This window comes from Salvelinus alpinus, chromosome 15 (genome assembly GCF_045679555.1).
Source record: "Salvelinus alpinus chromosome 15, SLU_Salpinus.1, whole genome shotgun sequence".
In the NCBI taxonomy this organism is placed as follows: domain Eukaryota; kingdom Metazoa; phylum Chordata; class Actinopteri; order Salmoniformes; family Salmonidae; genus Salvelinus; species Salvelinus alpinus.
Window position 1 is genome coordinate 8,838,023 of NC_092100.1, and position 20,809 is coordinate 8,858,831.

Genomic DNA, 20,809 nt, shown 5'->3' on the forward strand with positions numbered 1-20,809 from the left:
GCGCTCCGGAACCGCTTGCCGTGCGGTAGCAGAGAAAACAGTCTATGACTTGGGTGATTGGTGTCTCTGACAATTTTATGCGCTTTCCCCTGACACCGGCTAGATGGCATGAAGCTTGGCCCCAGTGATGTACTGGGACATATGCACTACCCTTTGTAGTGCCTTACGGTCAGATGTCGAGCAGTTGCCATACCAGACAGTGATGCAACCATTTAGGATGTTCTCGATGGTGCAGCTGTAGAACCTTTTGGGGACCCATGCCAAATCTTTTCAGTCTCCTGAGGGGGAAAAGGTTTTATCGTGTCCTCTTGACAAATGTCTTGGTGTGTTTGGACCATGATAGTTCGTTGATGATGTGGACACCAAGGAACTTGAAACTCTCGACCCGCTCCACTACAGCCCCGTCGATATTAATGGGGGCCTGTTCGGTCCCCCTTTTCCTGTAGACCACGATCAGCTCCTTTGTCTTGCTCACATAGAGGGAGAGGTTGTTGTCCTGGCATCACACTGCCAGTTCTCAGACCTCCTCCCGATAGGCTGCCTCATTGTTGTCGGTGATCAGGCCTACAACTGTTGTGTCGTCAGCAAACTTAATGGTGGTGTTGGAGTCGTTTTTGGCCACGCAGTCGTGGGTGAATAGGGAGTACAGGAGGGGACTAAGTACACACCCCTGAGGTGCCCCAGGGTTGAGGATCAGTGTGGCAGACGTGTTGTTGCCTACCCTTACTACCTGGGGGCGGCCCGTCAGGAAGTCCAGGATCCAGTTGCAGAGGCAGGTGTTTAGTCCCAGGGTCCTTAGCTTAGTGGGCACTATGGTGTTGAACGCTGAGCTGTAGTCAACAGCATTCTCACATAGGTGTTCCTTTTGTCCAGGTGGGAAAGGGCAGTGTGTAGTGCGATTGAGATTGCATCATCTGTGGATCTGCTGGGGCGGTATGCAAATTGGAGTGGGTCTAGGGTCTAGCCTTTCAAAGCACTTCATGGTTACCGACGTGAGTGCTACGGGGCAGTAATCATTTAGGCAGGTTACGCTTCCTTGGGCACAGGGACTATGGAGGTCTGCTTGAAACATGTAGGTATTACAGACTCGGTCAGGGAGAGGTTGAAAATGTCAGTGAAGATACTTGCCAGTTGGTCTGCGCATGCTTTCGTACATGTCCTGGTAATCCATCTGGCCCCGCGGATTTGTGAATGTTGACCTGTTTAAAAGGTCTTGCTCATGTGCATGCTTCAGTGTTGCTTGACTCGAAGCGAGCATAAAAGGCATTTAACTCGTCTGGTAGGCTCACGTCACTGGGCAGCTCGCGTCTGCGTTTCCCTTTGTAGTCCGTAATAGTTTTCAAGCCCTGCCACATCCGACTAGCGTCAGAGCAGGTGTAGTAGGTGCAAAATTATGAGGAAAAACATTTAAATCCACATGATTTATTCCACGGGACAAACTAGATCCAGGGTATGACTTTGGCAATGAGTAGGTCTGGAGACATGTTGGACAAAACCCGATGGCTCCGAAAGCCTTTTGGAGTGGGTCTGTGGAATTCCCATGTGAATATTGAAATCACCAAAATGTTGAATATTATCTGCCATGACTACAAGGTTCGATAGGAATTCAGGGAACTCAGTGAGGAACGCAGTATAAGGCCCAGGAGGCCTGTAAACAGTAGCTATAAAAAGTGATTGAATAAGCTGCATAGAATTCATGACTAGAAGCTCAAAGGACGAAAGGTCATTTTCTTTTCTGTAAATTGAAATTTGCTGTTGTAAATGTTAGCAACACCTCGCGGGGAATATGGTCACTGGTGTAACCAGGAGGAGTCATGTTTCAGTCAGTCCAATCACATCAAGATTATGATCAGTGATTAGTTAATTGACCATGACCGTCTTGGACGTGAGAGATCTAACATTAAGTAACCATATTTTGAGTTGTTCGATATCACAATCTCTTTCAATAATGACATGGAGGTTTATATTCCAGTGAGATTGCTAAAGCAAACACCGCCATGTTTACTTTTGCCCAACCTAGATCAAGGGCACACAGACACGGTCTCAATGGTGATAGCGGAGCTGACTACACGGACTGTGCTAGGAACGTTTTATATCGAATGTCTATAAGGCTAAGGCAATCTAATTAAATATACATTTAAGTTGCAAAGGCATAAGCTACATGTCCAGATATGGAATTCTGACTTTACTTTTTGAGTAATTTATATTAAATATTAAAGTTTCCACCTACCTGACGTTGAGTAAATGGATGGTGTCCAAAGTTTGTGCGTTTTCTTCAGCCTTCGACGATGATTTTAATATTTATAAATTAGTCCTCCTGCACCACATTTTTCTAAACATAAACAAGTTCATGGCGTTGTTTGTAACCATGAAATAGTCTTTATTCAATGAACATTTCATAGACTGAGAGCGGAAGAGAAGAGTAATGTACTGGGCTGTTTCTAGTGCTCGACAGAGACATAATGACCTTTACTTTCTACTGTAGCTATTGCACAAATATCCATACATTTTAGGATACTAAAATACGCATTTATGGAGTCCAGAAGAAAAAGATAAACACAAGTAGAGAAATATTAATTTATTGTCCTCACTCGTAATGTTACATGATTGTGAGGTATCAAAATTAAAATATTTACCAAGAGACAAAAAGTGTCATGAATGAGAAGCCAAAAATGACTTTGTGCAAGGTTTTAAGTGAATATAGTTGACGCACTGATAGCCTCCCAATGATAGCTTGACCGTGACACCTCTAACCGCTTTGAGTGAGTTACAGTAAGTTGTGCCTTCACCTACATATGTATTAATGCAACAATATGAAAAACAGACGGTACACATAAAAGGAACCAAGAATGAGAAGATCTAACCAAAATGGCAAACAAATCCACTGCTGTACAATTTCATTACCAAGTACTTTACAATCGAATTAAAATCTTTAATGGCCAAAATAAAGCATTCAACAGGGAACCTTGGGTTTTAGTGCAATTGGATGGACCGTTGACGTAAACATTCTCATTCTCACTGTAGGTTCTTTCTATCAATGGCATTGAACCAGTATCTTTTTTTTATTTATTTTTTTACATTGATCATCTGGGTCATGTTCATTAGGGCACACCTTAGCAAAATGTTTTGCAACAGAAACCAAAAACAAGTGTTCCTTATTGGACAAGTTCAGATCACTACCTCCCTATTTACCAGTTTTTTTCTGCAGTTTCACCTACAGAAACACGACCCGGATCAGCTCATCGTGCCTGTGCATCAAACACAACACACATCATCGTTAGACGAAGACACCCCTGAAGAGAGAGAATTAACAATCTTAGGGGCTCCTCTGTTCATTCCCATGGCTGAAGCCACCTCCTTCACCAGACTCATTTCTACTAAGCTTTTCTCTGAGTCAAAAGACCCCGTCTTCTCCTCCTCATGGCCCTGGGGGTTGAAGGCGTTACTCAGGGACTGCAGGGCAGCGTGGAGCTCATCCCGGGCCGCCATGACGGTCTGGCTGAAGTTGTTGGTAGCCGACCCCGTGGCACCACTGGGGAGGCTGTTGATGACCTCTTCGATGGTCTTGGACGAGGAGAAGACAGTTTCTCGGCAGGCGCTGAGGCTGGCGTCACTGGTTTTACCTGGGCACGGAAACAACGTTCTTTATATAATATATTACATTTATAGACACACATCCAACTTACTGGTCATTTCATCTGTCTGGGTCCCTATAGTCCACAAAAATCATCTTTCTCTTGTCTCCTTCCCTTGATGATTACTGGTTGATAAAAATATATATTTGCTCTAACCTATCCAGCACATAAGTTGAAGTCACAATGAAATAAATACAAGGAACATAAGGTATTTAGGTGAGTTACATCTTAGACAACGGCCTTTATGTTTTGGGGGTAATACTGAGGAAACTGTAGCCTTTCTTCTCCTAGGCCAAACAGAGTACTTGGGAGAGAGAGAGCAGAGTGGAGCTGCCTGATGGCCTGACTGGATCAGTACCAGACTATTTGACTGAAGTGAGGAGCAAGTTTCCCCAAAGGCTCACCCGCTCCAATTTGGCTCCAGTAGCGCTCACTTCACAAGCTCAGGGCATGCCCGGCCCAGCATGCATTTGTAGTCTACTTGTGTGCTGCTATAGTCCCTTGCTTTAGTTACTGTCAGAGTTCACAAAATATTTTCATTAAGAAACTGATAAAAACACACAGGTGCTAAATCAAGGTGACTTACAAAGATGAGGACCAAGAGCAAGAGCGGGAGTGCGGTGATGTAGTGTCCACAACTAAAGAATCATTGTGGAATCTGAAGAGACACGTATCCCGAAAGCATGATGGTGTACTTACTACGTGCACATGCTAACGGAAAGGAACGAGGTGGGTAGCTAGCTAAGTGTGTCATTGAATAAATACTTTTTCCTTCACAAAACATTTTTGACCTCTTATAAAAATAAAAATAAGTTTTGTTCCATTATCTGTATATAATAGGCTAACAATGATTTTGGCCCAATAGGCCTGGCATTTCCCACTTTCAAGGAGCTTTCTGTTTTGATAGGCAAAAAAATAAATAAAACATTAGGCCTACCTACAGAAAAATAAGAAGGGCAGAATAGAAGGGTGTTCAGCATCCCCAGTGGCTCTGGGAGCGTAGAGAGGGTATTCTCCGCTGCTGGCCTGCTCTCCAGGCAACATCGTATGAGAGCCTGACGCCACAGACTCTGACCAAACTCGCGTTACAATTTTTTTTAATTAAAAGCACAGCGCATAATAAAGGAATTTTTCATTTCATTTTTACAAGCCTATATGCCTAATTTATAGACTATAATGATTTAATAGAACAAAATGTTTATAATGCTGCCAGCCTAGTGTCCCTGCCAGCTTAGTGTGTTGTGTTCGCAAATGCATTTCTTTGTAGGCTATAGCCTTGATATAATAGCCTAATAATATAGCCAAAATAATTCATTTTTGTTCCTTCTTAGGTTCCCTGTCTGGCTCCTGACCAATTTAGAGTGGTTATATGCTGTTTAATATGACATGTAACCTATTTAGAGTGGTTATATGCCGTTTAATATGACATGTATCCTATTTAGAGTGTTATATGCTGTTTAATATGACATGTAACCTATTTAGAGTGTTTATATGCTGTTTAATATGACATGTAGCCTATATGAAATAATGTGCGCTTTTTACATTCACCTTTTCATGTTTATACAAATGATTTTCATTAAACTCCATATGGTTTAATTTTTTTGAGCGAGGAGCGGTTTGGAAACGACTGGAGTGAGATTTCCAACCACTGGGTTCACATACTCTGATCAGAGAGAGCTGAGTGGAACTGCCTGATGGTCAGACTGTGAGAGTACCTCGGAGGGAAAGAGAGAGAGAGCTGAGTGGAACTGCCTGATGGTCAGACTGTGAGAGTACCTCGGAGGGAAAGAGAGAGAGAGCTGAGTGGAACTGCCTGGTGGTCAGACTGTGAGAGTACCTCGGAGGGCGAGAGAGAGAGCTGAGTGGAACTGCCCGATGGTCAGACTGTGTGAGTACCTCGGAGGGCGAGAGAGAGAGCAGAGTGGAACTGCCCGATGGCCAGACTGTGTGAGTACCTCGGAGGGAGAGAGAGAAGTGGAGCTGCCTGATGGTCAGACTGTGTGAGTACCTCGGAGGGCGAGAGAGAGAGCAGAGTAGAGCTTCCCGATGGCCAGACTGTGTGAGTATCTCGGAGGGAGGGAGAGAGAGAGAGAGAGGAGTGGAGCTGCCTGATGGTCAGACTGTGTGAGTACCTCGGAGGGCGAGAGAGAGAGCAGAGTAGAGCTTCCCGATGGCCTTGTTGAGCTGGAACAGTTTGGCTGCCGTGTTTTTCACTCTGTGCAGGTGTGACGGATCAAGGTCCTCACCGTTCCTCTCCGAGCCTTCATCCCTCTCCTGTACACACACACACACACACCTTACAGTTGATGTTATTGGAAAATGGTGCCTTTCCAAGGGGATACAATATACTTTATTGTCCATTTAGGACAAAATTCATTTTATGAAGCCACCATACAAATACACACAAAAAAAACAACATGCTTTTTATGGCTTTGGGCAGGCTGCCTCAGTGTCTTTTAGGGGCTGCCTCAGTGTCTTTTAGGGGCTGCCTCAGTCCAAAAGTTATTTTTATACATTACCGGGATGGAAAAACAAAATGACTAAAATCAGATATATGCATGTAGAAAAGATAAATGGACCTATATGTTTTTGACAACTAACAAATCACCGAATTAAGAGATAGACAGTCCGGGAATTTTCCATTTAAATTCTCCCAAAACAATGAATTTAGCAGTATTTATTTGTATTATGTTTGAGCAAAATAACAGCATTAGCCATGGCATAGAACTGCAGGAAACTAGCTTTAAGACTGCAACATTTTCTCTCTGCTCCATGGAGTAATCTGTATAATTACAGGAATTTGGCTTCAAAATGAAGAAATTAAAAAAATACATCTACACTGCGAAGATGAGGCCCTCTAATTTTGTATTTTTAACATTTTTAAATAGTCGCACCAACGGGCCGACCACGCTCATTGCCACGCTCCACGTCACCTCCCCTGCCCCCTAAGACCCTTTTCAATTCAGAGAAACCTTGCACTTTAAACCATTCAATATGGAAAACACTGGAAAAAGATTATAATTAACCGGTTTCCTCTGACAAACCTATTAAAGCCCTTCCTCCATACACTACAATGGTACAGAAACACTTGATTCCAATCAAATATAGTTTCACTGCAATGGTGCAGCGACAATAAACATGACAATTTCAAGACTTGTGTCACTGTCATGAAAACAAATTAAACCATGGCTCTACCCATCTCTGGAAGAGGCCCACAAAGATTCAACGTGTCTGGTTTTGTCTGTCCGACCCCTTTAGTTTGACAACAATGGGGGGGGGGGCACCTAGTCCGGCCGATTATCAACACTGACAAAGGCGATAGTTTGTGCACAGCAGAGAACGACAAAACAAGCACGTAAAAAGGGCTTCATTCAACACATCCATTGCCTGAACGACTGGCCCAACGTGAGACCGTAGCGTTAAGGCTGGCTATAGCTTTTTACCACAGCGTCCCCTTTACCGGGCTGTAGGAGGGGCTACTAATCTGAAGCGTTTAAACACTTGTCAAGAAAGACCGACAGGGCTGGTTGGGTTTGTGATGGTGGCTCAGTGCTCACCGTCATGTGGCAGTAGATATAGCTCTGGAGAGCGCAGGACAGGTCGAGCATCTTCGACTTGAGGCTCTGCAAAACCTGTCAGAAACACAGGCCATATTGTATCTTGTTGGAAGACGAATGGTTGATAACAGAGAAAAATAGGAGGCGTTCTGAAGAAACAATATTGTAGTATATTGCCATTCATGGCTTTAAAATGTTTGTTTTTTTACATCACATTTCATTGATGATCCCTCTCACAGTATATCAAAACAACTCCTATAGATAAATGGTGACCAGGTACCGGAGTCCTGGGGTAGGTCAGCTGAGCATCGCTCAGCATCTCCTTGGAGATAGTCAGGGCCTCCTCCAGGAGAGAGTGCACCCCTTTACAGGTCCCCTCCAACAGAGACAGGAGCTCAGACCGCTGGGGGGGAAAGAGAGAGAGAGAGAAAAAAGAGGGGGAAAATAGAGAGAGAGAGAAAAAAGAGGGGGACGAGAGAGACAACCTTTAACAAAAAGGATCTTGAACAACTGACTAAGCCTAGTGTTCATAGAGTCAGTAGGCCTACTGACTACCTTGAAAACTTTTCTGGCCCGTTCTAGCCTCTACGAGCAATTTGGAGGGTGGCATCAGTATGAAACCACAACCTTTGACCCTCCACAAACTAATATGGTAGAGCACCCAGGCATCTATATACAACCACACACTCACCGGACAGTTTATTAGGTACACCCATCTCGTACTTCTACAAGGTGTCAGAAACGTTCCCCGGGGATGTAAGTCCATTCTGACTCGATGGCATCACGCAGTTGCTGCAGATTGGACTGCGGTACAGTCATGCTGTGAACAGCCCGTTTCATCCTCATCCCAAACATGCCCTATTAGGTTGAGGTCCGGGGGACTGACCAGGCCGCGCTTAAGTAAACTGAACACAACGCTGTCGTGTTCCAGGCGTATTTTTCTTCCACTCCTCAATTGTCCAGTGTTGCTGATGGCGTGCTCACTGGACGCCGCTTCTTCTTCTTGTTTTTATCTGATAGGAGTGGAACCCCGGTGTGGTCGTCTGCTGCAATAGCCCGTCCGTGACGAGGTTCGACCAGTTGCGTTGCCCGAGGTGCCGTTCTACACACCACTGTTGTACTGCGCCGTCTTTTTGTGGTCCCTCCTGTTAGCGTGCACGATTCTTGCCATTCTTCTTCGACCTCTCATCAACGAGCCGTTTTTCCCCCCACAGGACTGCTGCTGGCTGGATGTTTTTTTACACACCATTCTCCCAGGACACTCATGCATGAAAAGCCCAGGAGGGCGTCCGTTTCTGAGATACTGGATCTGGTACGACGGCGATCATACCACACTCAAAGTCACTTAGAAATGGGCAAAACGAGTGACCTAACGTTTAATAGAACAGTAACTGAATGTCTTGATGCCTGTCTGCCTGCTTTATATAGGAAGCCACGTAACTCGCTGTCTGTTGGACAGATCCTTTTTGGTTAATGTGGTGGTGTACCTAATAATCTGAGATTTACACACCTTTTTTTTTTTTTTTCCCCCCTGCTATTCCCACCAAAACAGCACAGTCTTCGTGGCCAGTATTTTTCCCCCCACCTCATTTTCAATCATTATGAAAGGCAGTATATGGTGGGTGAGTGCGAGAGAGAGAGGGAGACCGATGTGGTCTTACCTTGCCCGTGGCCTCGGCCCACAGCTCAGTCACGTGGAGCTGGGTCCCGGTCAACGCCGCCAGGTGGCTGATGACCTGCAGGGCCGAGGCCAGACACTGACCACTCTTCCTGTGGGCCTCGTTCACCATGGACGAGATCTCAGAGTCACAGCCCTGGGGACCACACGGGAAATGGACATTAAATTAACAAATTGGTTAATGAATTAAAACGGTCTTTTTATTTTAATGTATTCTGAGTATTTGTGAATGTGAAGCCATATTATATTAGGGAGAGGGTGGAGAAGGTTAAAAAATATGTTTAGTGCTGGTACTGGATAGGAATTTTGTATATATTTATTTGACTCAAGGTTGAGAATTCCCCTATGCTCATACATTTCCATACGAGCAGTGAAACAGCTCAAAGCTAAAACCTGTCAATCACAGATGTGGATTTTGATAGAGCGAGGTGAGAGGTAAGGTATAGGTAAAGGAGGTAAGGTGTCAAACTGACTTAACTGGAAATGAATTGCCTTTTAGTGCCTTAGATCTCGGGATTTTTATCTCAGTTAATTTGAAAAGATTCATTCTAGAATGTCTTTACTGTAATTCACCATGAAATTATTTGCACTAAAACCAGTCAACAATGCATATGTGGAGCTGTGCAAAAAAGTGCATATATATGTTGTGCTGTACAAAAAGGTGCATATATATGTGGAGCTGTGCAAAAAAGTGCATATATATGTGGAGCTGTACAAAAAGGTGCATATATATGTTGTGCTGTACAAAAAGGTGCATATACAGTGGGGAGAACAAGTATTTGATACACTGCCGATTTTGCAGGTTTTCCTACTTACAAAGCATGTAGAGGTCTGTAATTTTTATCATAGGTACACTTCAACTGTGAGAGACGGAATCTAAAACAAAAATTCAGAAAATCACATTGTATGATTTTTAAGTAATTAATTTGCATTTTATTGCATGACATAAGTATTTGATCACCTACCAACCAGTAAGAATTCCAGCTCTCACAGACCTGTTAGTTTTTCTTTAAGAAGCCCTCCTGTTCTCCACTCATTACCTGTATTAACTGCACCTGTTTGAACTCGTTACCTGTATAAAAGACACCTGTCCACACACTCAATCAAACAGACTCCAACCTCTCCACAATGGCCAAGACCAGAGAGCTGTGTAAGGACATCAGGGATAAAATTGTAGACCTGCACAAGGCTGGGATGGGCTACAGGACAATAGGCAAGCAGCTTGGTGAGAAGGCAACAACTGTTGGCGCAATTATTAGAAAATAGAAGAAAATAGAAGAAGTTCAAGATGATGGTCAATCACCCTCGGTCTGGGGCTCCATGCAAGATCTCACCTCGTGGGGCATCAATGATCATGAAGGTGAGGAATCAGCCCAGAACTACACGGCAGGACCTGGTCAATGACCTGAAGAGAGCTGGGACCACAGTCTCAAAGAAAACCATTAGTAACACACTACGCCGTCATGGATTAAAATCCTGCAGCGCACACAAGGTCCCCCTGCTCAAGCAGGCGCATGTCCAGGCCCGTCTGAAGTTTGCCAATGACCATCTGGATGATCCAGAGGAGGAATGGGAGAAGGTCATGTGGTCTGATGATTCAAAAATAGAGCTTTTTGGTCTAAACTCCACTCGCCGTGTTTGGAGGAATAGAAGGATGAGTACAACCCCAAGAACACCATCCCAACCGTGAAGCATGGAGGTGGAAACATCATTCTTTAGGGATTTTTATTTTACCTTTATTTAACCAGGTAGGCTAGTTGAGAACAAGTTCTCATTTGCAACTGCGACCTGGCCAAGATAAAGCATAGCAGTGTGAACAGACAACACAGAGTTACACATGGAGTAAACAATAAACAAGTCAATAACATGGTAGAAAAAAAGAGAATCTATATACAATGTGTGCAAAAGGCATGAGGTAGGCAATAAATCGAATAATTACAATTTAGCAGATTAACACTGGAGTGATAAATCATCAGATGATCATGTGCAAGAAGAGATACTGGTGTGCAAAAGAGCAGAAAAGTAAATAAATAAAAGCAGTATGGGGGGTGAGGTAGGTAAATTGGGTGGGTAGTTTACAGATGGACTATGTACAGCTGCAGCGATCGGTTAGCTGCTCGGATAGCAGATTTTTAAAGTTGTTGAGGGAGATAAAAGTCTCCAACTTCAGAGATTTTTGCAATTCGTTCCAGTCGCAGGCAGCAGAGAACTGGAAGGAAAGGCGTCCAAATGAGGTTTTAGCTTTAGGGATGATCAGTGAGATACACCTGCTGGAGCGCGTGCTGCGGGTGGGTGTAGCCATCGTGACCAGTGAACTGAGATAAGGCGGCACTTTACCTAGCATAGCCTTGTAGATGACCTGGAGCCAGTGGGTCTGACGACGAACATGTAGCGAGGGCCAGCCGACTAGGGCATACAGGTCGCAGTGGTGGGTCGTATAAGGTGCTTTAGTAACAAAACGAATGGCACTGTGATAAACTGCATCCAGTTTGCTGAGTAGAGTGTTGGAAGCTATTTTGTAGATGACATCGCCGAAGTCGAGGATCGGCAGGATAGTCAGTTTTACTAGGGTAAGTTTGGCGGCGTGAGTGAAGGAGGCTTTGTTGCGGAATAGAAAGCCGATTCTTGATTTGATTTTGGATTGGAGATGTTTGATATGAGTCTGGAAGGAGAGTTTGCAGTCTAGCCAGACACCTAGGTACTTATAGATGTCCACATATTCTAGGTCGGAACCGTCCAGGGTGGTGATGCTAGTCGGGCGTGCGGGTGCAGGCAGCGAACGGTTGAAAAGCATGCATTTGGTTTTACTAGCGTTTAAGAGCAGTTGGAGGCCACGGAAGGAGTGTTGTATGGCATTGAAGCTCGTTTGGAGGTTAGATAGCACAGTGTCCAAGGAAGGGCCGGAAGTATATAGAATGGTGTCGTCTGCGTAGAGGTGGATCAGGGAATCGCCCGCAGCAAGAGCAACATCATTGATGTATACAGAGAAAAGAGTCGGCCCGAGAATTGAACCCTGTGGTACCCCCATAGAGACTGCCAGAGGACCGGACAACATGCCCTCCGATTTGACACACTGAACTCTGTCTGCAAAGTAGTTGGTGAACCAGGCAAGGCAGTCATTAGAAAAACCGAGGCTACTGAGTCTGCCGATAAGAATATGGTGATTGACAGAGTCGAAAGCCTTGGCCAGGTCGATGAAGACGGCTGCACAGTAATGTCTTTTATCGATGGCGGTTATGATGTCGTTTAGTACCTTGAGCGTGGCTGAGGTGCATCCGTGACCGGCTCGGAAACCGGATTGCACAGCGGAGAAGGTACGGTGGGATTCGAGATGGTCAGTGATCTGTTTGTTGACTTGGCTTTCGAAGACCTTAGATAGGCAGGGCAGGATGGATATAGGTCTGTAACAGTTTGGGTCCAGGGTGTCTCCCCCTTTGAAGAGGGGGATGACCGCGGCAGCTTTCCAATCCTTGGGGATCTCAGATGATACGAAGGAGAGGTTGAACAGGCTGGTAATAGGGGGTGCGACAATGGCGGCGGACAGTTTCAGAAATAGGGGGTCCAGATTGTCAAGCCCAGCTGATTTGTATGGGTCCAGGTTTTCCAGCTCTTTCAGAACATCTGCTATCTGGATTTGGGTAAAGGAGAAGCTGGGGAGGCTTGGGCGAGTAGCAGCGGGGGGGGGCGGGGCTGTTGGCCAAGGTTGGAGTCGCCAGGAAGAAGGCATGGCCAGCCATTGAGAAATGCTTGTTGAAGTCTTCGATTATCACGGATTTATCGGTGGTGACCGTGTTACCTAGCCTCAGTGCAGTGGGCAGCTGGGAGGAGGTGCTCTTGTTCTCCATGGACTTTACAGTATCCCAGAACTTTTTGGAGTTAGAGCTACAGGATGCGAATTTCTGCTTGAAAAAGCTGGCCTTTGCTTTCCTGACTGACTGCGTGTATTGGTTCCTGACTTCCCTGAACAGTTGCATATCGCGGGGGCTCTTCGATGCTATTGCAGTTCGCCACAGGATGTTTTTGTGCTGGTCGAGGGCAGTCAGGTCTGGAGTGAACCAAGGGCTATATCTGTTCTTGGTTCTGCATTTTTTGAACGGAGCATGCTTGTCTAATATGGTGAGGAAGTAACATTTAAAGAATGACCAGGCATCCTCAACTGACGGGATGAGGTCAATATCCTTCCAGGGTACCCGGGCCAGGTCGATTAGAAAGGCCTGCTCGCAGAAGTGTTTTAGGGAGCGTTTGACAGTGATGAGGGGTGGTCGTTTGACCGCAGACCCGTGGCGGATACAGGCAATGAGGCAGTGATCGCTGAGATCTTGATTGAAGACAGCAGAGGTGTATTTGGAGGGCAGGTTGGTCAGGATAATGTCTATTAGGGTGCCCATGTTTACGGATTTAGGGTTGTACCTGGTGGGTTCCTTGATGATTTGTGTGAGATTGAGGGCATCAAGCTTGGATTGTAGGACTGCCGGGGTGTTAAGCATATCCCAGTTTAGGTCACCTAACAGAACAAACTCTGAAGCTAGATGGGGAGCGATCAATTCACAGATGGTGTCCAGGGCACAGCTGGGAGCTGAGGGGGGTCGGTAGCAGGCGGCAACAGTGAGAGACTTATTTCTGGAGAGATTAATTTTTAAAATTAGAAGTTCGAACTGTTTGGGCATAGACCTGGAAAGTATGACAGAACTTTGCAGGCTATCTCTGCAGTAGATTGCAACTCCTCCCCCTTTGGCAGTTCTATCTTGACGGAAAGTGTTATAGTTGGGTATGGAAATCTCAGAATTTTTGGTGGCCTTCCTAAGCAAGGATTCGGACACGGCAAGGACATCAGGATTGGCAGAGTGTGCTAAAGCGGTGAGTAAGGCAAACTTAGGGAGGAGGCTTCTGATGTTGACATGCATGAGGCCAAGGCTTTTTCGATCGCAGAAGTCAACAAATGAGGGTGACTGGGGACATGCAGGGCCTGGGTTTACCTCCACATCACCCGAGGAACAGAGGAGTAGTAGGATGAGGGTGCGGCTAAAGGCTATCAAAACTGGTCGCCTAGAGCGTTGGGGACAAAGAATAAAAGGAGCAGATTTATGGGCGTGGTAGAATAGATTCTGGGCATAATGTGCAGACAGGGGTATGGAGGGGCGCGGGTACAGCGGAGGCAAGCCCAGGCACTGGGTGATGATAAGAGAGGTTGTATCTCTGGACATGCTGGTCTCAATGGGTGAGGTCACCGCATGTGTGGGGGGTGGGACAAAGGGGGTATCAGAGGTACGGAGAGTGGAACTACAGGGTCCATTGCAAACCAAAACAATGACAATGAAAACTAGCCTGAACAACAGTATGCAAGGCATATTGATATTTGAGAGAGACATACAATAAGGCATAAAGTGATTGCAGGTCTTGATTGGGAGAGCTAGCTAAAACAACAGGTAAGATAACAGCAGCAATAACAGGGTGCTAGTCTGACACAGCAACAGGTAAAAAATGGCGATGACTAGGCAGAGAGGGTCGGATTAACTACACACAGATCCTGAGTTAAAGCACAGAGCCGACAGATAAGACACAAATAAACAGAATGGAGTACCGTGAATTAATGGACAGTCAAGCATGCATCAGCTATGTAGCCAAGTGATCATAGTGTCCAGGGGGCAGCCGTAGATGGAGCAGAGGAGGCCTCCACTAAGCTAGCACGCGGCGTGTAAAGTTAGTAGCCCGGGGGGTGGTCTGCTCAGACGGAGGGGGTCTGCTCAGACGTGGTTGTGTCGACAGAGAATCCGAGCCAGATGGCGATGGCGAAAGAGAGGTTGTGAATTGTAGAATAGTGTTTGCTAACTGGTGCTAGCTTCGTGGCAGTGGCACTAGCTCTTCAGCTAGCCGGCAGATGGGCCTAGCTCGAGGCTAGCTCAAGGCTAACTGGTGCTTGCTTCGGGACAGAGGTGTTAGCCAGTAGTAGCCACTCGGTTGCAGCTAGCTAGCTGTGATGATACGGTGTAATTGTCCAGAGCTTGCGTCAGGAATCCGGTGATGTGGTAGAGAAAAAGCAGTCCTATATGCTCTGGGTTGATATCGCGCTTGCAGCTAGCCGGCAGATGGGCCTAGCTCGAGGCTAGCTCAAGGCTAACTGGTGCTTGCTTCGGGACAGAGGTGTTAGCCAGTAGTAGCCACTCGGTTGCAGCTAGCTAGCTGTGATGATACGGTGTAATTGTCCAGAGCTTGCGTCAGGAATCCGGTGATGTGGTAGAGAAAAAGCAGTCCTATATGCTCTGGGTTGATATCGCGCTGCAGCTAGCCGGCAGATGGGCCTAGCTCGAGGCTAGCTCAAGGCTAACTGGTGCTTGCTTCGGGACAGAGGTGTTAGCCAGTAGTAGCCACTCGGTTGCAGCTAGCTAGCTGTGATAATACGGTGTAATTGTCCAGAGCTTGCGTCAGGAATCCGGTGATGTGGTAGAGAAAAAGCAGTCCTATATGCTCTGGGTTGATATCGCGCTTGCAGACTGGCAGGTATCGGCCCGGTATTGAAGCTGGCTGTGTCCGAGTTAAGGGCGAAGACCGCAGCAGTGGCTAACTGACTACTAGCTAGTTATCTGGCTAGCTTCTGAATGGGGTTACGGTTCTAAAGTATATAAAAAATAGCAGGTCCGTACCACATTGGGTGAGGCGGAATGTAGGAATGTATATTCAGTTCCTAGATGGAAAGTGAAATTAAAATAAATACGAAATGTATACGAAAAATACGAATACTATTTACACGGGACAAGACAGGACAAAGACACATCCGACTGCTACGCCATTCTTGGAAGGTGATTGATGACTTGATCTGAGTCGGCACTAAAGGCTTCTGCTTAAAAGTCGCTTTTGTAGCCGGCCAGACGTGACTCGGGGCTGTCGCTGGGCAATACGGACGGATGCTTTTCTGCAAAGGGGACAGGACGACTGCACCGTATTGAGGGGAGGATGGATGGGGCCATGTATTGCGAGATCTTAGCCAACAACCTCCTTCCCTCAGTAAGAGCATTGATGATGGGTCGTGGCTGGGTCTTCCAGCATGACAACGACCCGAAACACACAGCCAGGGCAACTAAGGAGTGGCTCCGTAAGAAGTATCTCAAGGTCCTGGAGTGGCCTAGCCAGTCTCCAGACCTGAACCCAATAGAAAATCTTTGGAGGGAGCTGAAAGTCCATATTGCCCAGCGACAGCCCCGAAACCTGAAGGATCTGGAGAAGGTCTGTATGGAGGAGTGGGCCAAAATCCCTGCTGCAGTGTGTGCAAACCTGGTCAAGAACTACAGGAAACGTATGATCTCTGTAATTGTAAACAAAGGATTCTGTACCAAATATTAAGTTCTGCTTTTCTGATGTATCAAATACTTATGTCATGCAATAAAATGCGAATTAATTACTTAAAAATCATACAATGTGATTTTCGGGATTTTTGTTTTAGATTCCGTCTCTCACAGTTGAAGTGTACCTATGATAAAAATTACAGACCTCTACATGCTTTTTAAGTAGGAAAATCTGCAAAATCGGCAGTGTATCAAATACTTGTTCTCCCCACTGTATATGTGGAGCTGTGTAAAAAAGTGCATATATATGTTGTGCTGTACAAAAAGGTGCATATATATGTGGAGCTGTGCAAAAAAGTGCATATATATGTTGTGCTGTACAAAAAGGTGCATATATATATATATATGTTGTGCTGTACAAAAAGGTGCATATGAATGTTGCTGGTGCATAGCTCCATCTGTATGTTGTACAGCCACATCCAGCTGCTACTGTACTGAATCATTTCAAGGCTCCGATGGGCGACGGGGTCTTTGTCTACATTTCTTCAATTCAAACTTTATCTATTTATCCAGGATAGTATCACAATCTCTTTTTCAAGAGTACATTGTCAGTAGCTTTACAAAGAATGAAACACGAAAAAATATATATATTAAACAAAAACAAGGATGTTTACCTGGATGAGAAGCTGAAAGTAGCCTCCCATTCTCTTGACTTGGGTCTTGAGCTCCTCTGCGTTAATGGAGAGCGTTCCGGTTCCGGGATCGACGCTGGTCACCCACTGCATGGTGATGAACACGGCTCTCTGGATGGCTGAGGTGGCCTTCACCAGCTGGCTCTGTGCCTCAGCCACAAACACTGGAACAGACAGAATAAATAAAAATCAGGTTAGTGTTTCAAAAGGAGCAGGGAGGGGAAAAAAAGCAAAAAACACTGCCTGAATTAAAGAAAGTATTCATACACTTTGACTTATTCCACATTTTGTTGCACGCGACAGCCTAAATTCCATTAAAAAAATTTTTTTTTTAAAAATAGTTTTTTCCCCGCTCTCACAATACCCTATCATGACAACGTGAAAACATGTTTTTAGAAATAAATTGAGAACGAAATTAATTTACATAAGCATTCACACCCCTTTGCTGTGACACTCCAAACTGAGATCAGGTGCATCCAATTTCCTTTGATCATCCTTGACATGTCACTACAACTTGGAGTCCACTTGTGGCCAATTAAATTGTTTGGACATGATTTAGAAATAAACATTTGTCTATATAAAAAGGTCCCACAGTGGATGTCTGAGTAGAAACTGTACCATGAAGTCCAAGGAACTGACCGTAGATCTCCGAGAATTGTGTTGAGGCATATATCTGGGGAAGGTTATGAAACAATTTCTAGAGTGTTGAAAGTTTCAGAGAGCGCAGTGGTCTCCATCACTGAAAAAAATAATATGGAACTACCCAGACTCTGACTAGAGCTGGCCGTCCGACCTGACTAGGCAACAAGGACCTTGGGAGGTGACGTCAGGGAGGTGACCAAGAACCCAATGACCACTCTGATAGTTCCTTGGCTGAGACGGGATAACCTGCCAGAAGGACAACAGTCTCTTCACCAATCTGGACTTTATGGGAGAGTGGCCAGAAGGAAGCTCTGTCCAACAATCAAGCTCTGTCAAGTTGATTGTTGATCATTGCTAGACAAACATTTAAAGTCTTGCCATAGATTTAAGGAGGTAAGTTTAAACTGTAACTAGGCCACTCGGGAACACTCCATGTTGTCCTGGTAAGCAACACCAGTGTGTATTTGACCTTGTGTTTTAGGTTATTGTCTTGCTGAAAGGTGAATGTGTATGTAGGAAAGCAGACAACCAGGTTGTCCTCTAGGATTTTGTTCTTAGCTCTATTCCATAAAAAAAATAAACAATCCAGAAAACTCCAGTCCTTAATCAATGACAAGCATACCCATAACATGATGCAGCCACCACCATGCTTGAAAATATGAAGCGTAGTCACCTTTGTATTCAGGGCATAAAATGTATTTCCTTGCCACATTTTTTACAGTATTACTTTAGTTCCTTATTACAAAAAGGATGCATGTTTTGGAATATTTTTATTCTGTACAGGCATCCTTCTTTTCACTCTGTCAACTAGGTTAGTATTGTGGAGTAACTATAATGTTGTTGATCCATCCTCAGTTTTCTCCTATCACAGCCATTCAACTCTGTAATTGTTTTAATGTCAACATTGGCCTCATGGTGAAATCCCTGAGCGGTTTCCCTCCTCTCCGGCAACTGAGTTAGGAAGGATGCCTTTATTCTTTATATAGTGACTGGGTTTATTGATAGATCATCCAAAGTGTAATTAATAACTCCACCATGCTCAAAGGGATATTCAATGCTTCCCACCATTGTGTCAAGCTGGCTGGATGTCCTCTGGGTGGGGAACCATTCTTTATAGACACGGGGAAACTGCGTGGGAAAACCCAGCAGCGTTGAAGTTCTTGACTCAAACCGGTGCGCCTGGCACCTACTACCATACCCTGTTCAAAAGGCACTTAAATCTTTCGTCTTGCCCATTCACCCTCTGAATGGCACAGATACACAATCCATGTCTCAATTTAACCGGTCTCCTCCCTTTCATTTACACTGATTGAAGTGGATTTAACAAGTGACATCAAAAAGGGAACATAGCTTTCACCTGGTCAGCTATGTCACTCAGTGTATACTTCCATTAATTTTTTTAAACTGGTACCTTCAGACGAGTGTTGTGGGCGTCCTAGACCAAAACAACCAACATGTACGTGTTCATTAGAGTCTCACCCTTCCACAGAGGAGTCATATTCGTTTTGTAGGCCAAACCGTTTGGACGCTACCGACGTTTTCGTGAGAAGACTGATTTTTGGGATGTGTCAAGGTGTGACAAACACCGTTGTAGCTCGGCCCACCTTCCACCGCAGATGTGGTGGATTGAGACACAGCCCATGCAAAGAAAATGAAATAATGTCAAATGCTTATTCCTAGTCGTGAAACGCAGACTTACTGTTCTCCTGACTGTCATCGTCCAGGCCGTCATACAGGTCGGAGATGGTCGTCACGGCCGTGTGCACACAGCAGAGGTCAGAGGTCAGCCTGTCTGCCATGCTCTCCTCGTGGCTATGACACTCGCGCAGCTGCCCTACCGTCTGACCAATCAGATCTTTGCAGATCCCCGGCAGGACGGAGTCTGACGAGCTTGGGTGCAGAGAGGGTGGTTTGGCCACACCCAACAGACCTGGAACAAAATAAAACAGACAAGTTAGGTGAAATATAACAGAATCTCCATGTAACTATGAGGAAGTGATTTCTAACAGCTAATGATATACTGTTCTATATGTGGTAGTCTGGTAAAAAAGAAATGACAAAAAGTCTTACCAGAGGACTGTGGCAAGTTGCTATTATGAAGGCTCTGAATAGGGTGCACTCTGATTTCATAGAGACGCCCTGAAATCCTCCTGCTCTTCAACAGGCTTCTGCTCCTATAGGGAACAAACACATTACTAATGTGTCTTGGAATGGATCCCAACGGTCTAAACCAGTGTTGTGTGTCATCAACAACAAATTCATGATGATTGACAGGCACCACACACCAGCCACATCTCATTCAACTGTCCCATCTTCTCAGAGCAGATGGAGAGGACAGACATAGAGAGAACCACCGAGACGGCTGCCAAGTTTAAAATTTGGCCTCCTCGCCGTTAGCAACCAGGCCCATAAACATGGCCGACAAGGAAAATAATGATGAAGGGAAAATATTTTCCTGAAAGTTTGCGGGCAGCGGAGAGAACATAGGTACGCTGACTGGCCTTTTTATAGAACTCTAGGAGCTACACACATTACATTATGTATGAAAACTGAGAGGGTGGGTGAAGAAATGAGTGAAAAATGTTTGTGTGGTTATTTCACATTGAGGTGAAGATAGACAGATTGAACTTCCAGGGCGTGCCAAGTAGTAAATAAAACGGTAGAAATATCAACACTAGTGCGTTCCACATGTTTGTTGGATTTTTCTTGAAATCACCTCAAAAACAGGGTTTTTCCACATTCATCATGTTCGATTTCGTTCCAACTTCTGTCACATTTGTGCATGAGCTTGAGGTCAATCAAGGAGGACAGAGACACTGAAAAGAGGAGCGACTAGGTCTGTGTACCCAAAGTGCACTACTGTTGAGGGTGCCACGTGGAGGGAATAGGGTGCCACGTGGAGGGAATAGGGTGCCACGTGGAGGGAATAGGGTGCCACGTGGAGGGAATAGGGTGCCACGTGGAGGGAATAGGGTGCCACGTGGAGGGAATAGGGTGCCACGTGGAGGGAATAGGGTGCCACGTGGAGGGAATAGGGTGCCACGTGGAGGGAATAGGGTGCCACGTGGAGGGAATAGGGTGCCACGTGGAGGGAATAGGGTGCCATTTGGGGGAATCACTAGAAATGTACCTTCTGCGTGAGAAGGAGGCAGCGGTTGAGGCAGATATATCTTGCTCCCACTCATCATTGGGGTCGTAAAACACGTCGTCATCTTTACAGGCGCTGCGGTCCCCCTGGGGAGGGAGAATACATTTCAATTAACCCCCGGTCATTTATTCAGCTTAATGAGAAACGACAGGAACGGAGGATGCCCCTCTTTCATGC

The 20,809-nt window shown here is 45.4% G+C and overlaps 1 protein-coding gene across 1 annotated transcript in view; it reads right to left on the bottom strand.

Moving 5' to 3' along the window:
* Positions 1 to 2,563: 2,563 nt before the first annotated feature.
* Positions 2,564 to 20,809, bottom strand: part of LOC139539434 (kinesin-like protein KIF14) — a 35,654-nt gene continuing 17,408 nt past the window's right edge. Inside the window, exons 20-28 of the mRNA XM_071342387.1 lie at positions 20,615 to 20,718; positions 19,555 to 19,658; positions 19,184 to 19,414; positions 16,825 to 17,006; positions 8,854 to 9,006; positions 7,473 to 7,595; positions 7,193 to 7,267; positions 5,768 to 5,909; positions 2,564 to 3,623 (exon numbers count right to left, since the gene is read on the bottom strand). Coding sequence (XP_071198488.1) covers positions 3,256 to 3,623; positions 5,768 to 5,909; positions 7,193 to 7,267; positions 7,473 to 7,595; positions 8,854 to 9,006; positions 16,825 to 17,006; positions 19,184 to 19,414; positions 19,555 to 19,658; positions 20,615 to 20,718 — 1,482 coding nt within the window. The 3' untranslated portion in view covers positions 2,564 to 3,255. The remainder of the gene's footprint in view (positions 3,624 to 5,767; positions 5,910 to 7,192; positions 7,268 to 7,472; positions 7,596 to 8,853; positions 9,007 to 16,824; positions 17,007 to 19,183; positions 19,415 to 19,554; positions 19,659 to 20,614; positions 20,719 to 20,809) is intronic.